Genomic DNA, 27,804 nt, shown 5'->3' on the forward strand with positions numbered 1-27,804 from the left:
TAACATATTCCATAATTTGTCAATAACTATATAGATCTTGAAGTTTGTAAACCTACTTATTGAACATGCCCATAGGATATACTTCCTCAGTGTCAGCACACTGACACAATTTCACTCAGCCCTGTGAATATGGACTTCCTTGTGTCACCATTCTAACTAAGCCTGCCACAACTCAACGTCTGAACTTCCCACAATGTACTATCATCATTGCTTGCTGGAAGCAATGCATTATGTGATATGTAGTCTTGAGAAATCGAGATTGCATCATATCAAAAACAGATGCAAAGCGCACTGGGAATCCAGGATGTTATTGAAAGTGATGGGCAGATAGAAGGCACCACTCACTACATAAAAGGAATTTTTATGTATTCCTGTTACAATGCTGATGTTATAACAGCATAGTATTTGCTGTGACTTTAGAATGCCTTCAAATGTAGCAACATTTGTTCTATGCACCACACTAAAGAGATAGAAAAATATTCAGGGCCCCTTCACACACTTTCCACTTCAGTGTGTGTCCTCGTTGGGTTGACATAAACGTATGTTATGTTACAGCAGCCTATTGATTTTGTGTCACCCTGCTTTGTAGTGCACTGCAATGCAAGTTCATTGGGGGGCCATTCAAAATAAAAGGCTCCAACGGGCACCATTGCATGTAACATGCCCTTAACGTGCATACAACTTTGTGTCTGATATCCTTTTTGATTGAGGGACCATTCAAACTGGATGCATTGGGGCTGCTCTGACCATTTTTTCCAGCACAGCCACAGCACAAGACAAGGCAATTTGCCTTGTTCCAGATGGGTTCAATTTAAACCACTGTATTGTGGTGATGTGCACTGAAAAAAGTACGGCATGCAGTAGTATTTTTCACCGTAATGCAGTGCGACTATAGGCCCATAGAACTTACTGAAATATCCCTTCTAGTTCTAACAAAGAAAAAAAAAGCAGTGTGATGCGTCATGATCAAGCGCATCAGCACTGGACTGGGAACCCAGCACATCTGCTGGTGTGAATGGACCCTGATACTATGGACTGCTCGGTGTCAGCTATTTTAAAAGGTTGTGCTATATCAAAGCTAATCTGACATTTTAATAATGAATAGTAATGAATGTTTTGTCCAACTAAAACTGGCCAAAACTTAATTTTACAAGCTTCTTTAGATATTCTGACACCAGTCCAGTGCCAAAGTTGGGGGGGATGTGCCCCAGGCGCTGCATTAAGTGGGGTGGGGGGAACATTTCCTATTATCACCAGGCCGGGGCAGGCTGCACTGCTCCCTCCCTCCACCGCCGCTCTGCACCTGAGGGCACTGGGGAAGGGTGGCCTAGGAGCATGTCAGGCAGAGTCAGCCAGGAGTGAGAGGACATGACACGGAGGACGGGAAGAGGGCAAGCTGTCAGCAGGTATCACCGAGCCCTCCTGCACTCACACCCGCTCCTATGTATGGGTAAGCGAATGTGTGTGTGTTTATAAAAAAGAGAGAGAGGGAGAGAGCCTTGTGGGCACCTCACAGCACCTGATTACAGCACCGGCCTCACATTCTTCTTCCTCCTCTTCCTTCCCGCCGCCTGCCTGCACCCGTCCACACATCTTTGGTGAGACCCCCCACATAGCCCTAGTGAGACCACACAGCCATGGTAAGACTGTGCACAGCCCTGGTGAGACCATGCACAGCCCCCCTGAGACCCTGGAGCCACCCCAGAGCAACACAGAGTATGTAGCTTCATATTATTCTGCATTGCTGTATAATATATTGCTGCGATTTATAGTCCTCTTTTAGCTGATGGTATTCTGCATTGCTGTATAATGAATTGCTGGGATTTGTAGTCCTCTATACCTGGTGGTATTCTGCAGTGCTGTATAATGTACTGCTGGGATATGTACTCTATAACTGGTGGTAATTCTGCATTACTGTAAAATATATTGCTGGGATTTGTAGTCCTCTAAAGCTGTTGGCATTCTGAATTGCTTTATAATGTATTGCTGGGATTTGTAGTCCTCAATTTGCTATACAAAATCACTGGCGGATGTGTAAAGATATAAATATATATCATCCTGATGACTGAGATTAGGTTGATTAGGAGTTTCAGAAGTTGTTGCAGGTTGTGACGTGTTCTTTCGGTGAGGATTCACATTGTGCTGCACATTTGTGCATTGCTTCCCTTTTGTTTCTCTCGTTCCAAGAATGCATTCCAGTCTGGTGGTGTTAGAGGAAGCTTGATCTGAAAATAGTTCCAGAATCTAGAAGAGATAGGTATCAGTGGTGTTAATGCAGAGACACTATTTTATACATATTGTGTACAAAAGTATATACGTTTTATATAATCAAAATAATAAAACACAGTGGGGCTGTTTAAAAAAAAAAGAAAAAGACAGAGCAGACCTGATTGGTTGCTAAGACACAACGTATGGGAGATGCAGGAGTGTCTCTGTGTGACTCATACCCTAAAGTACTGGGTACTCTTAGGTGGCAAAGTAAAGATCAGATCTGGTACCTTATGGTTAGTTGCATAACTATAGCCATAGCAACCCACGTGGCTGCTATGGGGCCCTAGGGTGGCAGGGGTGCTAGTAGAGATGGTGTTGAGTCAAATTAACCTATTGAGTCCCCAGGCCCTTTTCACCCTAAACTCCACCTGGGTCCCAGAGCTGTTTTTTGGTTTTCGGCAATGTCTGAAACAAGATTCCACACCTTGTATCTTTTAGGTTTTGTAGTCCACCCCAGGGGTGAGTCAATTAAGATGTAATTCAGGAGCCAATCTGGGAGCAAGCAGGGTTTTTTTTTTGGGGGGAGCGGGGGTGGGCAGCTCCAATGATAACAACAAAAGTTAACAGCTGCCATTTTTAAGGAACATTGGCTATCTGGCTCCTGGGATTTGTCCAGCGCTGGTCTACCCCTAGATATCATACATAATTTTTTTCAGGACAAATAGTTATTTAATTTGGTAGCAAAATTAAATGCGTATATTTTCTTGTTTTTTATTGGAAATAAATAGTAAAATAACAGGAAAGAATGCATTTTCCTTTATTTTAACATTTACATATAACATTATGTTTATGCAATTTGTGCACTCCCATATATTTACCGCAGAATATAGCCAACAAAGTTCACTGTTTAAAATATTACATTATTATATTAGTGTGACCCTTATGCTGCTCCTATTGCTCCTATGCTGCAAACTGTAGAAGCATCGGAAGCCCTAAAGCTGATTGTTTCAGCCCCTGGACTTAGTGCTGAGTTCCGGCTGTCTGAGAGAAAGCAGTCTTATTGGTAATGCTGGATCCCAGAATCTGCTGAGAACCAGCCACAGCTTTGAAACGGCACTGGGAAGAATAGACAATATCTCAACACCATTTTCAAAACAGCTGTCAGGACTCAGGTGGCCAAACATATATATAATTTGTGTGCATGTAAACATAACCTGGATCCAGTACAGAATCATTAGGGGTTGGAATGGTTGCAGTTGACCCATATGGAGTCTATAGTCAAGAAGAGCTAATGTCAGATGCACAGGGAGGTATCTAGATCAGCATTTCTCAACCTTTTTTCAGTCACAACACCCTTTAAAAGTATGCAAAATTTAGAGGCACCCCAGTCTAAGATGCAATTAATTTTAAGGGGGAACCCCACAAAAAAAGAGAAAAAAGTGGGGTTCCCCTTCACATCAAAGTCCTCCCTTGTACGTCAGTAGCCTCTCCTTTAACATCGGAGCCCACCTCCCACACTAGGAGCCCTCTTCATATTAGAAGCCCCTTTTCACATTTGAGCCCCCTCCTTTAACATTAGAGTCCTCCCTTTACATCAGTAGCCCCCCATTGTATGTCAGAGTCTCCCTGTTCATATTAGGCACTTCCTTTCATATCCAAGTTCCTCCATCACCTCAGAAGCTCCCCTTCACATCAAAAGCCTCTTTTTACATCAAAAGCCCCCTTCACTTCAGAAGCTGTCACATTTCTTCAATAAATAAGACTTTTTCTTCACGTTTATATTGGAGTGCCGGTGTCCCTGCTTCTACCATTGGAGGGGTGACACCAAAATGACTGACAGTCATTTTAGTGTCACCCCCTCTAAAAAGTTGGGCACTCAGTCATGGACGGAGAGCCCGACAGTGTCAGGCGAGAGGAGGGGAGCCGGCGGCATACCTCATACCGCTGCGTGAACGTCCCCTTCTCTCTCTGCCGGCATCCAACACCAAGATGGCCGCCGGCAGGCGTCAATGAGATGACAGCGTGTGCGCGGTGACATCACGTGCATGCGCGATGATGACACGGTGGGGTGTCACCCGGTCTCTGCTCCGGGTGACACCCAGCCTCGGGACGCCCGTGGCTAAGGCCAGCCTGTCTGCAACATGCAAAGCCATGACGATGTGTGAAAATTTCAAGACAGTTTGAGGAAGCCAGAAGCCACCCTGGTTGAGAATGACTGGTCTAGATTCTATTGCAGCCCAGGCAGCACTTTGAGTTTTTTTATTTTTTATTACAGCCTCAGGAAGACTTTTAGTCAGAAAGCGTTGACATCAGAGTGTCTTCTCCACTAAACACTGGCAAGACAGCTAAGGTGTGTACTTCTGTAAAAAGCCCCATTCTAGAGAAGTTTGCATTAGGGATGTAGAGTAATTGTGTGCAGGAGAACTAACAATTATGTCATAATTAGGTCATCTTTAGCTTCTTTTATCTCTTGATAGGAGCATTGCTAGGGTCCAAAAACAAACAAACAAACACCTACCTACGGTGGATAGTTACAAAGTGCCACAATGAACACAGCTCACTCCCTTTTTTGTTCAACCTATCTCTTCTGTTGTGAATCATATTTTTTAAATTATATTTTCAGTTTGTAATGCTGACGTGTGTGACAGGTTCCTAAACTTGTAGGACATAGCATACATAATGCACAAACAGCTGCAAAAGTATAATCAGAAACATACTGATGATGGTAGATATCTGGGTTTCTTTGAATTCGTGTTTGAAATCCAATGTATAAATCATCCCAGAGTAAACCGTTTTTCACGACATGCCTCATGACCGTAGCTCTACTTCTTATCTGTGAACAATGAAAACATAAATGCTTTGAATAGTGCTTTGAAAACATTCTTTGAAAAATTAGACAGAAGTCTAAAACCTGCAGAAATAAATGCTGAACAATATGGTTTTTCATGCTGTAAAGACTATTCGGTTAGTAAGCCTGGATCATGTAGTTACCTTTATTATTACCATTACCCCACAGTGGTGTAGTGCAGAACACACTTGGAGGACAAATGTTACTGCATGCCAAAGGTGCAGCATCCTTTAATACTTTGAAAACTCTATCAACACTATATCGCTCATACTAAAAATGTGTATGAAATGGAACACATAGTGGTTTGGTACCTATGTTCTTTTTTTATTATTTATGGTCAGTGCTAAGAAATACCATTTTAAAAATATTGTTTCTTATAACCCTTTCCCTACCATTGCTGTATTCCTTACTGCACTGGCTTCAGGCCCCTCTAAACAGACTCTGTTTATCTTTCAGCTCTACAGTGGAAGTGATCTGTCGGACCCCCGCCTGACACACCTGCCTTTCTTCCTGGGCTCCGCTGCCCATGTTGCGTGCCTGAGACTGGCATCACAGGCAGAGGCGTAACTAGAAACCTCAGGGCCCCGGTGCAATAAACCATTAAGGCCCCCCCCCCAAAAAAAAACATGATTTTGATACCTTTTTTCCCCCTATTAAATAAACAGTATGTATGTTATAACTTTCAGGGCTAGTTCACACCAGCTCCAGTGTGTTCCGGCTGATTTAGTGCTGGAACACACTGGATTGCATCCCGGACAGCTCACTGCGTTCTGGGGTGGGAGGGGGCGTGGCGGTGCAGTAAAGTGAATGACACTGCGGTGCGATCGCCTGCACCGGAATGCATGGCAAATCAATGCCTGCGTTCCGTTGCAGTCAGAAAAAATACTGCATGCAAATGGAGTTCCCTGACTGGCCACCTCCCCCCACTACAGCGTCTTCCCTATCCCTCTGTCTGAACTGCGGTCCGCAAGTGTCAAAAACATGAGTGTGGCGGGCACTCTTCTTTCTCCCTGGGCTCCCCCCAACTGGCCGAACACCAGGGCCCGGTCGCAAATGCGACCGCTGTGACCCTGGTAATTTTGCCTGCGCTTAGTATGGGGCATTTTCACAAGTACGTGTGCATCCCAACTTACTAATATAATGTATTGCTGGGAAGTCCTGCATAGTTGGTGCTATTCTGCATTACTGTATAATCATTATACATCAATGCAGAATAGCACCAACTATGCAGGACTACAAGTCCGAGCAATGCATTATAATGTAAATAACAACAGCTTTTTAACCCCCTCCCCACAAACACACACACATTGGTGCATCCCTACTTACTAATATAATGTATTGCTGGGACTTGTGGTCCTGCATAGTTGGTGCTATTGTATTGCTTTATAATCATTATCCAGCAATGCAGAATATCACCAGCTGTGCAGGACCAGTCCCAGCAATACATTCTCATGTAAATAATAATAACAGCTTTTTAACCCCCTCCCAACGCACTCTGGTGCATCCCTACTTAATAATATAATGTATTGCTGGAACTTGTAGTCCTGCATAGTTGGTGATGTATAATGATTATACAGTTATACAGCAATGCAGAATAGCACCAACTATGCAGGACTACAAGTCCCAGCAATACATTATAATGTGAATAAATATAATAATAGCAGCAGCTTCTTACCCCCCCCCCCTTCCCCCCACACCGGACTTAACCTGACTCCTACAGCCGTTCAGCTTCCTCGTCTTTGGCAGCCAGGGGGCGGGCTGAGTGAAGAGGGTCCGTCCTCTCCCAGCTGAAGAATGTGCTACCTGGCGGTGCCTGCTGTGTCGCTAGCGGCTCCGCCAGGCATACAAGTGACCTGTCAACGCTTGTGAGCCCCCCTTTGCTATAGTAATAAGTTAAGAATAAAAAAGTTTTAAGTGAAATAAAACAAATGTAAAAATACCCCCAAAAATTTGAAAGTCCCCTGCCACCGCGAATGTGCGCAAATAATGTAAAAATGTGTCGGGTGAGCCTACGTATGAAAACAACAATTGTGCTACACATGTTGAGTATCGCTACATTCGCCGGAGTGAAAGCAATCATTCTAGGGCCAATATTCAGGATTAACTTTTAAATGATGACCTGGACAATTTGAGCTACCATATTTCTTCGCCATTTCACGGCTGCATGCAGTTTTTAAGCTCGGCGTGTTGGTTATCTATTTACTCAGCACAATCCCATCTTTTATATTTTACAAAACAATTGGGTACCAACTTAAGTGCAATTTTTTACTGTAATTTTGGGTTTGATAAAGAGTTGCGCTAAAAATCATGCGACTTAAAAATTTGCAACAGCGATTTTATTCTACAGGGTCTGTGCTTTCAGGAAATATATAACTCTTGGGGGATTTAAGTAATTTTCAGGCCTAAAATGTGGATTATAACGTTGCAAAAAAAAGTCTGTCAGCAAAAGAGTTAATATTAGGTAAATAAGAAATATTAAATATTACCTAGGACTTCTAAAAATGGAGATACTCTGATTGAGGAAATATTGAACTTTAGTTAAAAAACTAAAAAACTGTAAAAAATCTTTTTTGATTCTTGCACAGATGTAACAATACAGACACATTTAAAAACACATTAAATCCATGCCACCAAAAAAAACACTACACATAATACTTTTCAATATAAATTACACCAAAATATCTTGCGCTGATGTAGTAAAGAAACATATAGCTGCAGGCACAATGTGAATCCTAAATTAGAAAACACCCAAAAAATCTAAATAAATAATAATGTGGACACACACCAAAAGCGTCTAGTACCTAACAAATCTAAGCATATAACAACATAAATGCTACACTTAAAGCGGACCTTTACCCATATCTTTAAAATAACAACAAACACACCTTTAGAAATGTTTAGTAATGACAATCTACAAACACATACTTCTAGATAATTGCCAGGTTTGTATTCTTTGCATACATTATTTATCTTTTCCTTCCCCAGTCTTCTGGCAGTGGCCAAGGGCAGGTTACTAGCTCTCCTTTTACTTCCTGATATCTGGCACATGTGACTAGGACATGTGACTATGCACATCATCTCAGGGGAGGAAAATGCCTTTCCCTGAGATCTCCTGAGATTACAGATGGATTTCCCAGCAATGCTCTGCTAATGACAAGGCAATCCCAGTGTGCACTGCGTTGGCAAACTGAATACATTTTGCCCTTTCAAAGCAGGAAGTGAATGCTCTGCAGGTGTAAATATTTCATAATCACAGCATTTTATACCTTACATGTCTATTATTAATCATCATACATAGAGGAATGCATTGGGAAAATTGGATTTTTGAGTGTAAAGGTCCACTTAATACTGTGAAAAACGTGCACTGAAAAGTAACAAACTCTTTCTGAGTAAGTAAGTGTGATCCATACTGCACACCATTTAAATAAAATCAACCTGACGAAGTCCGGAGGGTGGAGTCAGATGATGTGAGTTTAATGTGTGCAAGTGTGGAGGTGCAAATCTTTTAACAAATAGGATATTGGAGTGTGTTCATTGGGCTTTTTATGTGAGTAGAATTTTTATAAAAGAGGTTGATTTTTATTTAAATTATGTGCACTATGGATTTCTTCTACTTCCACATGCCTGGCTGCAACCAGGAACTATGAGACATTACGGCTGCTGACAGAGTGCTGAAGTGTATATATACTGGGATACACATTTTTGGAGAAGTCTATTTGTTGTGGGCACCTTTTCTCCAATTATTAAAGGAAACACTGTTTTTAAACCTAATTGAGGGCAAGTTGTAAGGTGAGAGGCCACAGTGTGTGATGGTTTGTACATTGGTGGAGGAACTGGAGCTTACTGTGGTTTGTGCTGTGACAGCACCAGGGAATTGGATTGAATTACTTAAAAAATGTTTTTTGAACTTAAGTGGTATAGCACTGAAAAGCTGGACTCACTTATTTAAAAACTCAGTTCTTTGTGTGACAACAATGGGGTTCTGGACTCATGTACTAGTAGTTTTTTTAAATTATTAAATATATTGGTATAGATGTTTTAACTGGATATCCTTACTAATTAAAACCCTTGGTATTGTGGGACAACATAGTGTATCTTTGTGAAATGTATGCACTTTATTTGTTGTACTTTATTTAATGTCATTTTTCAACTGTTGATTTATTGCACATATTGGTTGAACAGACGTATGCTTGCTGATTGAATAGTTATATGTTCACTTTATTTCTTTAGCACAACACAAATTATTTAATTATAAAATTTGTTTGCTGTATGATATTAAGTGACTTCATAATTGTTGCAGCTTGTCACATTTGGCATGGGATTTATATCTTAAAAGGCAGAGATCTTATCTTCTTTTCACATTTTCTTTTCTTGTTTATCCATATCACTGTTTATTTGAAAAAAGGTTGTATATTAGGTTCACTACCAAGCTGCAATTTACACAAACAAAGGAATGCGTTAGAGTAGTGACTCATTCCTTGCTTACCCATAGTGCTCTGGAAATCCTTTGGCATGTATTTACATGTGTTAAGAGTTAAATGTTAAGAGGTGGATGCTTCCTATGCACTGCTGTAAAATATGTGGCTTGTAAGCAACATTGTACCCTTTTAAATTATAATGTACAACCTAATACCAGTATTATACCTAATTGTTTCAAAAATAAAAAATTCAAAATGAGTCCCATTGAACCTTGCGTGTTATATCTTATATGAGAGTATCTGAAAAAACATAAACATAGAATTATAAAAGACTGATGGCCCATCAAGTCTGCCCTTTTCTTTTGTTTACCATTTGTTAAGATTCTTTATTTGCAGTCAAAGAAACACAATGTTAAAACAATTAGCACTAACACAAAAAACTACTGACTAAAACTAACTGATAACAAAATAACTGTGTGACCACTCTAAAGCAGGGATGGCTCTTAAAATAAATTCCTAACAGTGAACAAAATAGACTTGAGAGAGGAAAGCACATGTAGTTAAACTAGGTTGCATATGAGAAATACTTCCCCTCCAACCCTGAGGGTGGATATGACCCCAGTAAAATGAAAACCTAAACATGTGCATGGGGAGGAAAGTAGGAATGATTCAGGTGTCATGGAGAGAGAGGGTGGCAGGTAGCAGGGAGGAAAGGGAAAGCTAGGGGAGTTGGCAACATAAGGAAAGGGAAGGACAGGTCCAATCCCTGTGAGACCCCAGAAAGACATCGGTGCGGATGATGGATGTCCTCAGAAGCATTATGTCCATACTCATGACATCTCCAATGGTTAGCCTTAGAGTTTATCTTATATTAATGCCGAGCACGTTTAAATTCACTTACTGATGACTGACTCACTACCTCAGTTAGAAGTCGGTTCCAGGCTTTAACTACACAAAGTTGAAATGTTTTAAACTGATAAATTAAAATGACCCTTAAATTATCATAGTTTCCCTTGAAAAAATGTTATTAATCCATATTATGATACATGAGGCTACAGCCTCCCTTTCTGAAATTCCTGCTGTTTAAAAGTACTAGGAGGTGATGGGGCAAGGCAATAAAAATATCTTGTCTACTATTTTCGTAACACAGAAATACATCAGTATATTAGCCCTCGTTCACACCTGAACATTTTGTAGCGCGTTCTACGCTCGCCGAACGCTCTACAAAACGCTAAAAAATATAAATCCCATTGTATTCAATGGTCTCGTTCCCACCTTGGCGTATTTCCGCCCGTCCCTAACGCGCTACAAAACGGCCCATGCCTGAAAAGGTACATGTACTACTTTGGGCCGTTTTGTTGCGCGTTTCCATTGGGATACAGCCAAGTAGCCTTCGGAAACGCGCGACGGTCGCGCAACTTTTTTTCCCGTGAATCACGGTAAAAAAACGCGTGACAGACGCGCGTATGCAATACGCCTAGGTGTGAACGAGACTTAAGGCAATGTATAAAGCAAAGCTGACATGTATACTGCATTTACCAATAACAAGATCATATATACTGTAAATGTATTAAGGACTAAGTGATGATCTAGCTGGCTGCTTTACTTATAAGGCTTTCTATTATTCTATAAACTCTGTATGATAACTAAAGACTTACTTCTTCATAAGGATGGTCCCGGCTTGGTCTATCAGTAGGAAAAGAGAGGTCTGAGAAATCCACCAAGTAGTTGAACCCGCGAGGCAAGTCAACAAAATCATCATCAGTTTCAATCATCTACAGAAAAAATAATATAACATTATAAATAAGAAATCAATAAATAAGAGCCGTTCTGCACACCAAATGATTAGTTTTTCTGTCCTGAGATAAACATGGCGCTAATAGAGAGCATAGCTAGGTTTGTGACCTGACATTTCTATTCCGCAGTGAAGCAATGCAGACAAGACAACTCCCTAACCCAAGCCTGGAATTGGGCACAGTTTTCCATTTTGGTCAAGATTGCTTATCTTTGGGCTATGATGGGCAGCATTTTCCTAAGTAGTCCCAACGCATAGACAAGGCAATTTTCCTTATGTCCTATTGCTTCATTTTACACTAATCCACTGTGTTTGTGTGCGCTGAAAATAAGGTCAATTTGCATGTTTGTGCTGTGCACTCTGATGCAACATAACACATCCAAATGTGCTGCTGTGCATAGAGTGTAAATTTAAATAAAGTTTTAAATGAAAAAAGAAAGCACTGCATTTTAAGAACAGACTACGGTGCACATGTGCAATCCACAAATTTACACTATTTGCATTTAAAAATAATTTTGGGGGAAAAAAATGCATAACTACGTTGTTTATTTTTTTTCTTTTGTTTTATATCTTCATGGACTTCATCTTTAAGAAACAATAGAGGAAATACAGACATCATCATGATAATCATTGTACTTACCCTGACAACCAAGTTATAGCCTTTGAACCCAGCCCATGTGAAATATTCTTTAATCCAAGATGCATAGTTAAAGATCTCATCGGTAAACGAAGTAGACATGGGATCCAGGTACGTACTAAAGTCCCAAGAATCTTTGAAGATTTTTGTGCCTTCTGGTGGATCAACAATGGTCTCCCTATCCCATGAAAAAGCAGAACTTTTAATCACCACAATGTACCATTATATAGCCATCAAAAGTATCTAGTCATTACTTTCCATAAATAAAAACTCAAGAAGTATTTCTCAAAACAACCTTGTAAAGCAGTGGCCTCAAAGTACTGGCCTGCGGCCAGTTGCAGCCCGTGAGCCGGTACTATGTGGCCCGCAGCCAGCTCACAAGTCTGGTACACGGCCACGGACCGCGTACCAAACTTGCGGGAGCAGCTACACGGTCTGCATCTCTGTGGGATGCAGACCGCAAAGCTGCTTCTGTGCCGCCACTTGGATGCTTTTGGCCGGCAACAACGAAGTCATCTCGTGGAGTCATCTCGTGGCCCAACGAAGTACTGATGGGGCGGTCATAATAATCTGGTCACTCAGTGTGTATATATACAGGGCATTTATGTTAACATTTTTTAGGGACACTTAGAGCCTTCTTTTGGAGGTATATAATCACCACTGGGGGTGTTTTCTTTTTTCTTTTTAATTATATAATGAAAAAAGTACCGTAAATTTCGGAAAAAAAAGTTTCCTACGTTTATGTTATAAAACATTTATTCTTACCCATATCTTTAGTAAAATATAAAAGTTGGTGTCACGTCGAGGAAATAGTAAAACAGCAAAAAGTTTTCCTGGCACACTCACAAGCTAGCATGTAAAAAAACTTGTCTCACCACTAAGGTTAAAAACAGAGGTTTAGATATACGTCTTCTGCAGAAAATGTGAAAGCCGCCCGGTCACTTCAAGGCACCTCATAATGCGGTCCTAACTCTAAACTATGAGAGTCTCCATCTTGGAGCACATGGGGCAGAAGATAAAATTGGATGCAGGTTTGTCAGGAGGAAGCCCGGCCTCCCTCAAAATTAGTCTACTAGATTTGGGTACCACTAGGTTGATTATTTGCAAATGAAAAAAGAAAAAAAACGTTTACTATAGTGGGTATCCTATTGAGACAATAATAATATGCAAAGCTTTTTCTTCTTAAATTTGGTGACACATGTTTGAGACATAAATTATGCAATCTATTGTGTACTGTACTGTGTTTAAGTGTGACCTAGGTTACTCTGTACTGTAAGGAAATAATTGCAGATACACTACCTGTCACATGGCTCTTTCAATAGCCTGCCAACATCCAGCACTGCTCCTGGCTTTGGTGTCCAGGTTAAAACATTTGACATTTTACTTATCAGCTGATTCAAAGTTGCAGCATCATTTTTATGGTTTGTCTCTTTAATGTACCTGCAATTGAATAAATCAGTGATATATTATAACAAAACAATGTGTATTGATTGTATACAATTTACAAAGAAAAAAGATAAAATCTATTCCTCCTCTTCTGAGAATAGAACAACTGTATGTCTATGGCCTATGGTTTTAGGCCTGTGCAGATAACCTCAAGCTGACCAATTAAAGAAGGATCAATAGTTTTAGATCAATGTTCCTGAATAATTAGCTTTGTTCCCCAGTGGTTTACTGGCTTCCAGGGTGTCTTTACAGGGCACACACATGCACATTTGGATAGTAGGGTTGTGCATATGTTTTCCATAATTGTTCCAAAAACAGTGGTTGGCAGTCATATCTTCTGATTGCCATCTTATGTCTATGAGATCCATCTGCTAAAATAAGTTTGAAATGTTCAATTTCCTAAGTTTAGGTTGTACAGAATACTAATTGGTTGTGTTGGTTTATATTGAATTGAATGAAAATTTGATATAATAGTTATAGCAATAGCCAGCCTGCTATTGGGTATTGCAATTTAAAATAGCCAATAGCAGAATGGCTATTGCTCCTGCAGAGGAGCAGACCTGAGAGAGAAAGTTCTCTCTTAGGTCCACTCCTCTGTGATTGACATCAGACAGTGGACGGGTTTTATTAGCCAGCCTGCGATTGGCTATTTCAGATTTAAATAACCAATAGCAGGCTTTGCTTATTTCTGCCCACTGCCCAATGTAAACATTGCATAGGGGAGTTTTGTTTTTTCCATTTTTTGGCTTATGCTAGAAAGACATCATAGGACTTTTAAAAACATTTTTCTTAAATAATTAAAAAAATGTGTGTTGTGTTTATTGTTCAATAAAATTAATTTAATTCTAAGGTGTTGTGTTTTTATTTACATTTATTTAACTCTTTACAAGTACCCCTTGCTCATTCACAAGGGGGGGGCGGCATCTGGGTGCCCCCTTTATGACAGGCTGTACGCAGATGAGCCCCCCTGCCCGCAGACCCCCACAACCATCGGGCCAGGGTTGTGGGGAAGAGTGGTAACATTCCTACCAGACCTGAAGGGTCTGGTATGAATTGTTGGGGGAACCGCACGCTGTTTTTTTTCTTGTTTCTGTGGAGTGTCAAAAGTTGAAAAGGAACAAAGTAAACATTTAATGCCATCTTTCTGCAACAGATTTTCGTTCATAATTATCATTTAACTCATCTCAAATTAACGAAAATTCAGATTCATCCGAAAATGAATGCCGAAACGAATTGACTTTCAGACCCGAATTCCGAAAAACTAAATAATGAAACATCTGAAATTAAACTAAACATTTTTTTTTTGGCCGCGCACGTCTATCATGTATTAATATTTACATTGTGATGTGTTTTGCACATGTTTTACCCTGTAAGTGTTGCACAGATTTATTTTAGATCATTTTTGGGAGAGCTTGAAATATTACTCACAGATAAAAGTCAGCAGAGGCCTTTGGCACAGGTTGTAAGCTCACAAAAATAACCACAAGCAGGTATTTTTTGCACTCAATTGTATAATTAGCAAAAGAGAAATAGAGAGCAAATAAGAGACGTTCATTCTTAGAGTTTACATGCACTTTAGGACAGGTACATGCCTCTATTTCAACAGTTATTCAAGATTTTCCACATGCCTAATTCATACATTATATAGCCAAAAAGAGGGATATAAGAACTGTGGTATGTGTGTATTAGAGTTATCAAGGAGCAATGAAGATCTACAGTAACTAGATCAGCTGATTTATGAAGCCATCATCTTAGATTAAGTGCTTGTGTACTAAGATTTGATAAAACTATGGATGCACCAATACCGTTTTTCGGTATCAAGTATCGATATTTTTTTTCCGGTACTCGCCTATACCGAGTACAAAGTACTGGTGCCCTGTGCCCGGATTATTAGGAAGTCAATCGGCGGATCATGACCCATCACCCAGCTTCCCGATTGCCCATGAAGCCGGTGTTATAGCGAAAGAACACCGGCTCCACTTGCCGAGGCTGCCTGGGTGCCTAGCAACCCGCCTCCTGGCTTCCTGATTGACTAGGAAGCTGGCTTCATTTGTTCCTAGGGGGTCGGGGGATGGGTCATTATGTGCCACCCGCCTTCCCGATTGGTTAGAAAGTCAGGCTGCCTAGCTACAAGTGAAGCCGGCTTTCTAGCCAGTCAGGGAATTGAGAGGCATTGCCGGTCAGAGGAAGATCTCCCTTTGACCCGAAGTTCTGGTATCGAGGGTAAGTATCAGAGCATTTGGGTAAGTACGAGTAAATACTTGGTATCGGCACCGATACTAGTATTGGTATCATTGCATCCCTAGATAAAACAATCCCAAAAAGATTTTTCAACTGAAATCCAGGAGAAAGAGGGAAGTAGAAACTGATTAATATTATGGAAGAGGACTTAAGAGAGTTGAAGGTCATAAAATGGAGAATTTAAACATTTTATTTCTATTATTTACAATTTTATCAATCTCTGTTATTTTCTGTAAACATACATGTATTGTGCTTACATTGCATGCAGCGTTGTCATCATATAGTGGGCAGTAGACTGCAATATGCTGACTTTGGGTCAAAGGAGTACACTAGTAAACAATTACCAGTTTATTGCCAGTGTATTATCCCAATTGCTCATTTCTTGCCCACATATGTCACGATTGCCTGTAATCTACCTTCACATTGTCAGGAATGACAATCAGCCCTGTATGTTTACAGGACCTTATTGCTAAATTGTAACCCCCTGCAGGCCTTTAACACACTACCCCCATATTTTATTTATATTTTAAACCCTTTATTGTGCCGTGGCACCCCATTCAACTGTTCGTTGCTTGGGGTAACTTGGAAGGCATTAGAGGGCCTGCAGATCAACATGGGAAGGCCTTATTAAAAGGTAAATATTTTTTTCCCACCACATTTCACCTAATAGCACATAATGAATTCAGTGGCCATTTAGGTATATATTTCAACAAAAATAAATTAAATGTATCTAGTTACATTGGCTATCACTCTGCTCATTCCTAGTTACATCTGATATGTAAAGTCAAACTTACTTATCTGATGGGTGTGCCTCCACAAAGTAACCAGCAAAAGGGCAATAAATGCGAGGGTTCAAGTCTTTTACAAGCTGGGCTTTGTAATGCAGAAGTTTCTTTCTCTCTGTCTTTATGAACTGTGACTTCCATTCCTCTGCAGATTAAGAGCAGATACATCATGCTTAATAAATATGTAATGAATCCTCTATATTGACATTAAATGAGAAGGAGAGAATTAAAACTTCACAAAGTTTGGGGGCACATACAAAAGTGTTTTCCATTAAAGCTTTTACTATCACAACGTTTTTATTAAAGTTTTGGACAAGACAAGGAAATAAAATACACAAAGCATCTCGTATGACAAATACGGATATTCAGTCAATAAAGGTCATGTATCTGCATAGTAGTGGCTTTCATGATAAATCCGACATATTAGATGCTCACAAAGACACAAAAACAAAAATGAACTTCACATAATGAGCACATAAATAGCAATATTAGGAGACCAATAAGGGGGGAGGGAAGGGGTAAAAGTATGGTAAGGAAAAAGAAAAGAAAAAAGATAAGAAAGGCATCTGGAACACGCCGAATATAAACCGGTATTGTAACAGAAACTCTTGGTTAAGGAGACTCAGAAATGTCAATTAAAGCTTTTAAAGTTTAATCTGATTATATTTTGTATTGCAAGTTTACCCCCTTATCAACATGCTAGTAACATTATTTAAATACAATCTTACTGATTTTTTACAGAACTTATTTTAGACCTAGGGATATATTTACTAGGTCTCCATGCTTCTGTGTGAAATGCAGGTAGATGATGGCTGGTGGCAGGGTGGTGTACACTTGGGGGGATTTATGCAAATATTAAAATGCCTTGGTGGATATATATCAGTCTGGAGTAGTGGGTATTCCTAGGCCGATTTGAATGTAGAGTGCCCTAGGTAACACCCATAGGTAGTGCTGAGCCTCCATTTTTGAAAGAACTGAAATCCAAGGAATGAAAGGGACAGACCAGTGACAGTACGGCAGGGAGAATAGTGCTAGATGGTACTGGATTTTCTCCAGCCAGGCTCTATCTGACATGCTGCATTTATAATGCACATTGTAAAAAGGTTACAACGCAGTGGCGGAACTACCGAGCTGATGCCTGGAGGTGGAGGAGGCCGGGGCCCAGCAGCGGGCGGCTTGGGGCTGACAGGTAAGAGGAGCAGGTAAAGGGAGCCTGACCAGCCCACCTGAGACCTTGCAAAGCCCACCATAGAGAGTCTATGCAGGGTCACTCTCAGATGTGCTCTGTGGGATCTCTGTTAGGCTCAGCAGGGTCTCTGCTTGGCTCTGCGGGGTCCCTGGTGTGTTTTTTTTTAATTTGGGGGGGGGGGCCCAAAAAAAAATCTTGCACCAGGGCCCTTTGTTCCTTAGCTCCGCCACTGTTACAACGTGCATTGAAATCAGAGTAAGCAAATTTCAGTACAGGGTGGGAGCCTGTAAAACTGAACAATGTTCAAAATAAGGCTGAAGTGTGGTATAAAAAAAAAATGCATTCTCAGCCAGTTCTACTATTGAAGACCTAATGCTTGGTTCAGATATCTGTGATCCTGGGATGTGTGATTTCAATGGGGTTAGATCTGCGCGGCAATTGCTGAAAAAAGGTACATGTACCTCTTTTTGCGAGATGCAACACGTGTTTTTTTTTAACTGCGATCGTGCGCAATGGCATGGGCGGTTTCATGGCGGGAAACCGTGCAATCTACATGGCGCCGCTGAGGTGCCATTAGAAAATAATGGCACCACCAGCGCGATCGGCGGTGGTGCACGATTGCCATGAGGTCACGGATCGCCCTAGTTTGAACCTAGCCTTAAACTGTGCAACTCATTTCTAGTTGTAATAAAATAATTGTGTATTTGAAAAATTCCATGATAAATGACTAAAGGGGAACACAATGTGATCCAAAGGCTACAATTAGTTAGCATTACCAGCCCAACAACATCAACAACTCTCTAAGCTGTGGAATATTCTTGTAGTCATTTTCTTCCAAACAGATACACTACATGCACTCTTGTAGCATGTATTCTATTTTATCCTTTGGGGAAAAATTGTGATGGTGTATGAAAAATCCAACTTGTCTGATGTTTTCTCCAAGAACAATTATGAGGGAGGTGTAAACATCAGACATATTATTGCAAGTGTAACAATAAAGGCATTTAGGAATGACTTTCACATTTTTACATGTTTGCCTTTTTCATCTGTTTGATATTATAGTAAATACAGAGATTTGTAGATTAGCTGCTAGTGCGAGTTCACTGTGGGTCAATGCAATGTCTTTGTGTTTGTGTTAAAATCAACCAAGAAGAGAGTACCTAATTTTGAATGCTAGCCAATCCAGGAAACAGAGCCTTAATATGGAATAAGTGAACATGGCTTTCCTCATGTTCATTAATGACTAGTAGTAATATATGGAAAGAACATTAAGACATTAACATGTATTGATAAGATTATTTACATCAAGTTGAACTCTTTTAAATGTTTATCTACAAAAACACTGAAAATACATTAAATGTGCTTTCATTACTATTTCTTTTTGTCTACAATTGCAATCAGGTCCTATCCCTGACCCATGGAAATTAAAATCCAAGAATCGTCCTAATATCTAAATGAATTTAGTGGGTAGCGGGTCTTTTAATGCAGCTTAAAGGGCAACATTAAAAATAGACAATTTCAATACGGGGGCGTGGCTTGGCAATGGCCGTGTGAGCTGTGCATTCTCTGTGCTCCCGGCCCGACTTACTTGAAAAGGAACCTACTTCTCCACACATCCAGCTCCTGGCACTATGAGAAGAAGGGGCAAGTCGAGGGGATCACAGTATACCCCCAAGACTGCCTTCAAGAGGTTATATGTAACCCCCACCCACCTCCCTGAAGAGCGCCCCCCCGTGTGCGGCCGAGGCCTACAACCGCTGACGAATCCTCCACACCACCCGGCCTAAATTACGGCCTGACCCCCTCCGACGACGCGGCATCTATCTCCCCTTCCAGAACCGAGAACCGCCCGACTCACCGGGAGACTAGGTCACAGGGCATCAGACCCGAATCGCCGCCAGACCCCTCTCCCGAGGTGGTAGAAGGGCCGGGGTTAGCTGAGGAACAGACACGGCCGCAATCCCCGGGCCACGGTGACGTCATCGATACCGCAATGGCAGGGAATCGGGATCCGAATGCAGGCCAGACTCCTCCGACTGAACCCCGAGGTAAGGGGATTGCTGTGGCTCTCCCCCCCCGGCCTCACAGGGATCAGACACCCACATCACCCTGCACATCCAGGGAACCAGCAGATTGGTCCCTCCCCCCAGTGATGGACACTGCTGAGGGCTCTGTGGGCTCGTGGAGATCTGAACCCATATTACACTCCCTCCAGGACTCTCCAGCAGGGGCCCCTGAACAATCCCCCTCCCCTGGGATACTAGATGCTGACCTCAGACGCCTCATAAGTGCCCTTCCCACTAAAGCAGATCTGGCATCCACCTTTCCTACTAAAGCGGATTTTGAATCCTTTGCTACTCGTATTGAAACTGCCTACAAGCAGGACCTGGCCGAAGTTAAACAGGAACTCTCCTCCATTACTTCCCAGGTTGCTTCTGTGGAACAAACGCAATCTGACCTTCTCCGCAGGGTCCTTACCCTGGAGACCGCCCAATCCACTTCTCAACAACAACTGTCTGCCGCTGTCCTTCATCTAGATGACTTAGATAATCGGGGCCGACGGAATAACGTACGCATTCGAGGACTCCCTGAATCTACTGGCCCCTCGGACCTTAGGGCCACTGTCCGAGATATTTTCAACCTTTACTTGGACAATCCCCCTGAAACGCCCATTGAGATCGACAGGGCTCACAGATCCCTAGGCCCCAGGTCTCAGGACTCGAATAGGCCGAGAGATGTGATCTGCAGAATACATTTTTTCGCTGTTAAGGATGATATTATGCAATGTGTGTGGCGTAAAGGTCCATTAGACTTTGACGGTGCAACTATCCAGCTATATCCGGATCTCTCCAGACGTACCCTACTTATGAGGCGTCTACTCCGACCACTACTGGAGGCTATACGGCACTCGGGTGCCACCTACAGATGGGGTTTCCCGTTCCATCTAGTAGTTCGGAAATCGGAAAGGACCTTTACATTGAAGACCCCTGAGGATCTACCTGCTTTATTCGCCTTCTTGGAGATTGAGGGTATCACGGTACCCCCGGAACACCACTCCTTACCGACCACGCTCCTCAGGTGGCGTCTCCAACAGCCCCCGCAACACTACTCGGAGGACAGGGCTTCGCACTGGTCCCCCAAATGCCCGAGAGGCCTAACTCCTACTGTTGCTATACCCCATCTGAACTACGCCCCTCCTTATACCATTGCTCCTTTCATGATTGACTGTCACTTGTTTCCTCCAGGTACTTTGCAGTATTCTATTTTATTTTGACAGAACCGGAGGTGGACATCTAGATCCTCGCAATGGGCTCCCCCATCATGCTGCATCCTCACGGAGGGACTTCAGCAGAGAGGTACCTGACCCGTCGGGTGGCGAGCTCCCCCCTCCCCCCAAGTTTATGGGGGGTGGATTGGGAGTGAGACCACCCTACATATACTCCATCGATAGTCCATACCTTAGCTTCCTACCACCAGGAGCCCACAGGGTTAGGCATATACACCTCCCCTGGCGGATGGGTAGCAACTGGTTTCATTTCATGTATAGGTTCAGGGAACGGGGACCAGGTTTCCTACCTTAGACACCCTGAGCGGTGACGACCCACTGGAAGTACTGAGCCGGGACCCAACTCCTATAGCAGATAGTGTCCCCGCTTACATCAGTAAATGGGAACGGGATCTAGGTGTTAGTTTCACTCCTACCCAAATAACGAGACTTCAGTACTTCTCCCTTAAATCCTCCATTCATACGAGAGTCCAGGAATCAGGGTTTAAACTCCTCACTCGCTGGTACAGAACCCCCCAACTCCTCCACTCAATGTACCCATCTGTGCCCAACTGTTGCCGGCGCTGTAACGAAGCTCCCGGTGACTTACTTCATATTTTCTGGTCCTGCCCGAGGGTGACCCCTTTCTGGTCTTCTGTGAAATCCTTACTGGGTAAATTCACGGACAGAGAAATCCCATGGGACCCAGCCTTTTTTCTCCTCCACCATAACTCCTTCCCCAGAAAACACTATAAATTGTCTATCCTTCCACACCTCCTGAACGCAGCACGCTGCTGTATTCCAGCGTTGAGGAAATCGTCCCAGGCACCCACGATGTCCATGTGGCTTCACAAAGTTGGAGAGGTGGAGAGAATGGAGGACCTGGTCTGGTCCGGAAGAGGCCAACATGCTAGACACTGCAAGACGTGGTTCTATTGGACTGACGTTGCCCAAACGGCCAAATTCACCGCCCTACTACAGAACTCCTCCTGAGGGAGTGAGCGGCAGCCACGCAAACAGCGGACATTGCCGAGGCTTGACACATAACCCACTGTTGCTCATCCTCCTTCTCCCGCCTTCCTTCTCCCCCTCTCCACTCCCTCTTCCCCCTCCTACCATATCTCTTGATATAGTACCTGTATTGTTTGGAAAATGTGAAATAAAGAATTTATAAAAAAAAATAGACAATTTTTTAAAATAACGTGCTTGAGGGATGCCGTAAAACTTAGGCATGTGAAGTTGCACACCACTATAATGTATCCTGCAAAAGTGAGATATGAAAAAAAAAAAAAACAACAAACTTTTGCTAGATGACAATTCCCGTCCAGCTTTGTTCTGTTTCTAAAAAAAACACTTGAGGTCCCCCTCAAAATCCATATCTGACTGTTTCCCCAGGCATGCCACATATCCTTAACATTGGGAAGAGGCTTGGCAGCCCCTCTAAAAGCTCTTAGCGAACTGTGACGGTCTGGCTGGTGACCCGCCCAGCTCGTGGCAACCAGTGACATCACTGGTTGCCAGAAGCTAAGCGGGACACTCTGGCCAGCCCATGGCAATCAATGATGTCAGAGAGGTGGGCAGGACAGCGGAGGTAACACCACTCCCCTGCACCCCCCCTGGTGCACCCACCAATCCCACCTGCTCCCACCTGGTCTCGCTGTGCACTGCCAGCACAACAGCCCCCCATCCCCCTGGCCATCTCGTGCACTGCCAGCATCTCCCCAACGCCCTTTCCACAATCAGTTGGCGGGGGTCTAGGGATAGCCCTGGTTGCTATGAACAGCTCCTTCAAATTATTTTTGCTCCCGTTTTCATAAATACACCCCAAAATATCTAAATGTCTTATTTTAATGCAAAAAAAGATAGTAGGCAGAGCATGTTTGCAATACATGAGCATGCATGCCTGTGGGCTAAGTAGACTCCCTAGGCAGCTTTGTTAAACTGGGGGAACAATATTCAGCTCTATCTGCCCTTCAGAATCTTCAGTAATGGTCTGCTAGGTTTGTCAACTTGTCAGCTTATATAAACAGAATCTAATTTGTCATATCTGTATTTTAGAAGATGACACATATTAGCATGATTTTACCCAATTGTATAGTAATTCTATATTACTTTAAAACCTAAAGAGCCCAGAGAGTGAGAACTAGCTTTGTTCTACCTCTTACTTACATGGCTATTGCAGTGTGGCTGAGGATCCCGTGACTGTTGGCTGCTAATAGCATCAAGGGATCCACAAGTAAGTGATGCGGGCATGCGAGTTAAAATTTTTGCTTCCACCCTAATGCAAAGGACATTTCGCACACTTTTCCATTGACTGCCACTACACCTCCACTGATCATTACTGCATCTACATGTACTTTACTGATTTGCAGTGTATTGGCTCACACAGCATATTTCTTAACTGACTAACTGCACCTGCACACTTCTCCACTGACCATCACTACAGATACACACTTCTCCACTGCACCCACACTCTCCTACATCAACCAGAACTGCATCTGCACACTTCTCCACTGGCTGCCACTGCACCCACACTCTATTCCACTGACCAGCACTGCACCCACACTCTCCTCCACTGACCAGCACTGCACCCACACTCTCCTCCACTGACGACCACTATAGCTACACACTTCTCCACTGACTGCCACTGCACCCACACTCTCCTCCACTGACCAGCACTGCATCTGCACACTTCTCCACTGTCCATAACTGCACCTGCTCACTTCCCCAATGACAACCTCTGCACCCAAGCACTCTTCCAATGGTCACCACTTGACAAACATGCACTCTTGAACTTACTACCTCTGTACTTACATTCACTTCTCCACTGACTGCCCTTGAACTGCTGCACATTGCATACATCTACAGTGTCCTCCACTTCATTAATGGACTTCTCCACTAAATGTTACAGCGCCCAGTCACTTCTCTACTGCCCCAACGTCACCCACACACTTTTCTACTGATCGCCACTGCACTCACACACTTTTTCACTAACCGTTGCCAATGTAACAAAAACCGCTGCCATGCATTGCATTTCCCAAACTGCTGAACTCTGTGCACTGTATTGTACAATAATACTGCTAGGAAATGTGCAAGGAAGTCAGTAGTCATCCTAGTCAACAAATGGGCAAATGTTGCTATTATATACTACATATAAAGCAAACAGTTATAACTTAGAACTTGCAGAATTTTTGTTTTACAGATTTGAAGGCTTACCTGTAAACTTTCCACCACTGAATGTCATTGGAAACCCAGATGCACCTCCAGCAAAGTCACTCATCATCACAGAAACATCTGTGGGTAGCTTTCCACCGTTAGGCCGAGTGCAGTCCACCGTATTGAGGATTTTATGACCTATAGGTATCAAAGTCACATACTGGTTTGTGAATTATGAAGAACTACTAGAGACTGGATAAGTCCTTTAGAATTTCTCCAGAATCTTTTCCCTGGAACTCCCTACCCAAATTTGCCTGGTTATCTCCTACCCTTTCTGCCTTTAGGTGATCCATAAATCTGCTACTCTTTCTGCCTTTAGATGATCCCTAAAACCTCTTCAGTGAATCCTATTCCGCCTCTGCCTAACAACTGAACTTTTGCTTTCTCCATCAACTCATCCCCACACAGTTATTACTTTATTGTATCCCTTGCCCCTCCTTTGTAGATTGCAAGCTCCTACAAGCAGGGCCATCCTAACCCTCTTTAACTGTTCTGTCTCCATTTACATTGTGAAGTGCTGTGCAAACTGTTGGCCCTATATGAATCTTGTATAGTAATAGTAACAAAATATATTGGAAACAGAAATTGGAAAAAGTTTTACCTTTGTATTCTACAATAATACAAGTGTCCATTTCAGGATGAACTCCGTCCATCAGTATCATAAATCTGAGATCTGCATCCACCTTGAAAAAAAAACAACAGTTGGAACCCTATAGGAGTTATGAAAAGGTAAAGTATATAATACATGTATTGAGGATGTTTACTAACACAGGCCACTAAATGTAATCTTATTATTGTAATGGTCAGTAAGAGGGTAAAGTGACCCTGTTACCAGCTGGCAAAAGTTAGAGCAGAATAACCATGCAAAAGAATAATAATAATAACCTGCTCAACAGACGGCAGGGGAAATCATCAGTTCATTTGTGAGTTACAACCGTCACTGCTATTGGACACTATCGAGTGTGTCAGATAGTGTGTTTCCTGCTCCACACTGTGGTTCCTTCTGTCAACTCCTACTTCACTACCAGATGTAGTATTGACATAGGCAGGGCCGGACTGGCCATAGGGCAAACCGGGCACTTGCCCGGTGGGCCGAGCCGAACACAATCAACCTGATTGTGTTCGGGTCCGTCCACTATGCCCGATAGCCGGCTCTGAGCAGGGCAGTGTCTACTGTGTGGTAGCGAGCAGAGCCGGCACTACCACAGAGTAGACACTAGAGGGCGCTGGTGTGGGAGCACTACATGCGGTGTGCATGCGTTTACATGGAGCTGCTGTCACCTGATCATTAACTTGACTAGGTGACAGCTGTCACTTGTAAACGCCAGATTAGGGATTTCTGCTGCAGTAAAATGCAAGTTTCTGATGCAGGAATCCCTAATTGCACCTAAACCTACAGATATGAATAGGACCTTATTGTGTGTATATTGGTGTCTGTAGTACTTAAACTGGATATAGTTACACTTTATTTTAAAGTATGAAATATGGCAACCGGCCCCCATGAGAGAAAAAAATGTGTTGAGTGCCCCCGAGATGGAACAGGCAGAGACATGGAAGAGGCAGATACCCCCACGGAGGAGGCGGGAGGCGTCGCTGAAGCTCCAGTCGGGCAGTGAAGATGACAAGGAGGCCGTGTCGGGCGCCGAGTATGAGGAGGCCGTGTTCCAAAGGGGTCAGGCCGTGCAAGGTAAGAGGACTGTGCTGGCAGAGCCCAGCATAGATTCTGCACAGCCCACCAAAGTATCTCAGGTAGCTACTTTAGTGCAGAGAATGCCAGGAGGGTTGGGGGGCCAGCGAGATACGTTTCTCTATAGCAATATGTCCTCGATTACGCTTCTGTGTTTGGCTCCGCCCCCTGTTGTGAGGGGTGGGGCCTGTTGGTGGTCACGTGATTGGGCTGCTCAGTCTAAAATGCCCGGGCCTATTTTTAGTCCCAGTCCGGCCCTGGACATAGGGGTTTGCTGAATGAATCACAAAGCTATCCAACACATCCTGAAATGTCAGACAGCAGCTTAGGAAGGGAATGGAGATTTACCACACTGCCCACCAGAAAGATAAGCATAAGTCTTCTTTTATGGGTTTATTCTGCTCAGACTTCTCCCAGCTAGCAACAGGTCACCTACAAGCAGCTACCATTGCTGACTTGTTTTATTACCCACAGGTTCCCAGGTAGTCATCCACATCCTCCGCTTTATTCTGAATTACTCACTCTCTAGACAGTGAAGCTAGATGATGGAAAAGCCTGGAAACTTGCAAGATTTAAAACAAGCAATATCATCTTGTGTTGTTTTATTAGATTCCCTTTGCAACCCTGTCATTATATCATTACACATGGCACATAACTTACAGATTACAGATTTTTTAATACAATATATATCACACATGTTGGAAAATAATATTCATTTAAAGTGTTGTTTCACCTGCTGCCAGATTCCAAAAGGGACAACATTGACATTTGTCAGAGTAACACCACTCTTGTCCAGGTACCAAAACACAGGCCGTTCTGTTTTTCCAACAAATATCTGCACATCTGGTTTTCTCTCAGCAAGCTTCCTGAGTGTAGGATAACTAGATTTGGGGAAAAGTCCAGCAATGTATTATTATAACGTATGAAAAGAGCCCTGCTTTATGCAAAAATGAAACAAGAAAATTACAGACATAGTATCCCAATGACAAGATACACATAATAAGAACTGATCTTAGTTGTTATTTTCTCTTTCTGGAGGAAAAAGTCATTTTACATTATTTTTAGTCCTTATTCTCCATATTTGCAGCACCACATTTGTTATTTTTAAAATAGAGGGCTTTTTCCACAAAGTATCCTTTAAGGACACCTGTACTGTGAGAGACATGTGAGCAACCACAGCTTTCCTCCTTCTGAAGTTTGTGGTTGTCAGGTTGATTCTACAGCTTCAACACTTTCTGTGTCACTGACCTTAATTAAATATGCATATAAATTCTGAACTTCTGACCACACTTGTCTGCAAGTTTGTTCTAGGTAAGTAGTTAAATTAGGTTAGAGAGGGCCTGTAGCGATGCCACTGGTGCCAGCAAGGAAACTGCCACCTCCATATGGAAGGCAGCTCCCCAACACAATACTTTGCATGTTTTAACATTAATCAGTGGTGTACGTGAAGATGGCCTTTTTTCATTATAATTGCAAAATGGCAAGAGAGGTTTCAAATTGGTCTTGCTAGTAAGTGACAATGGTAAGACAAGTAGGATTCCATTGCACACTAAGTAAATGTAAAGTACACCTGTGTCCCAGATTATGCACATTAAAGTATTTACATATCATAAGCAATAAAATAAGATTTTATACTTACTATTTTCTTGGAGTCTATTGAGGGATGCAGGATTGTAGAATAGTCTATGACATGGGGTTTAAACATTGGCAAAACAAAAACCGTTATGCCAGCCTCCATATAACCCCAGCCATTATGCCTCCAATGTACTCCAAGAAAAAGATAATACAGCAAGTACAAAAGCCCTTATTTTATTTATCATCCATTGAGGGAAACAGTATTGTAGAATAGTCTATGGCATGTGGGACATACAAAAGCAGTATAGCCAAGGGGTGGGCACTAGAAAAAAACCCAACACATGTGGAATTTAATGCAAGATGAATACCAACCAACAAGGTAAAGAAGGACATTGTTGATGAAAGACATGTAAAATCAGCCTGATGTTCCAGATCAGTGCTAACAAACTGCAACGGGAAACTGGAACTTGAAGGAGCCATAAGCCTTTACC

At 42.4% G+C, this 27,804-nt stretch overlaps 1 protein-coding gene across 1 annotated transcript in view; it reads right to left on the reverse strand.

Moving 5' to 3' along the window:
* Positions 1 to 2,132: 2,132 nt before the first annotated feature.
* The window catches only part of LOC108786896 (cytidine monophosphate-N-acetylneuraminic acid hydroxylase-like), a 104,183-nt gene continuing 78,511 nt past the window's right edge, over positions 2,133 to 27,804 (reverse strand). The window contains exons 7-15 of the mRNA XM_018556294.1: positions 26,472 to 26,619; positions 24,653 to 24,734; positions 24,052 to 24,189; positions 16,391 to 16,526; positions 13,209 to 13,349; positions 11,913 to 12,087; positions 11,136 to 11,252; positions 4,929 to 5,044; positions 2,133 to 2,244 (exon numbers count right to left, since the gene is read on the reverse strand). Of these exons, the coding sequence (XP_018411796.1) occupies positions 2,133 to 2,244; positions 4,929 to 5,044; positions 11,136 to 11,252; positions 11,913 to 12,087; positions 13,209 to 13,349; positions 16,391 to 16,526; positions 24,052 to 24,189; positions 24,653 to 24,734; positions 26,472 to 26,619 (1,165 nt within the window). The remainder of the gene's footprint in view (positions 2,245 to 4,928; positions 5,045 to 11,135; positions 11,253 to 11,912; positions 12,088 to 13,208; positions 13,350 to 16,390; positions 16,527 to 24,051; positions 24,190 to 24,652; positions 24,735 to 26,471; positions 26,620 to 27,804) is intronic.

Source organism: Nanorana parkeri, unplaced genomic scaffold (assembly GCF_000935625.1).
Source record: "Nanorana parkeri isolate BGI_ZX_2015 unplaced genomic scaffold, ASM93562v1 scaffold233, whole genome shotgun sequence".
Lineage (NCBI taxonomy): Eukaryota > Metazoa > Chordata > Amphibia > Anura > Dicroglossidae > Nanorana > Nanorana parkeri.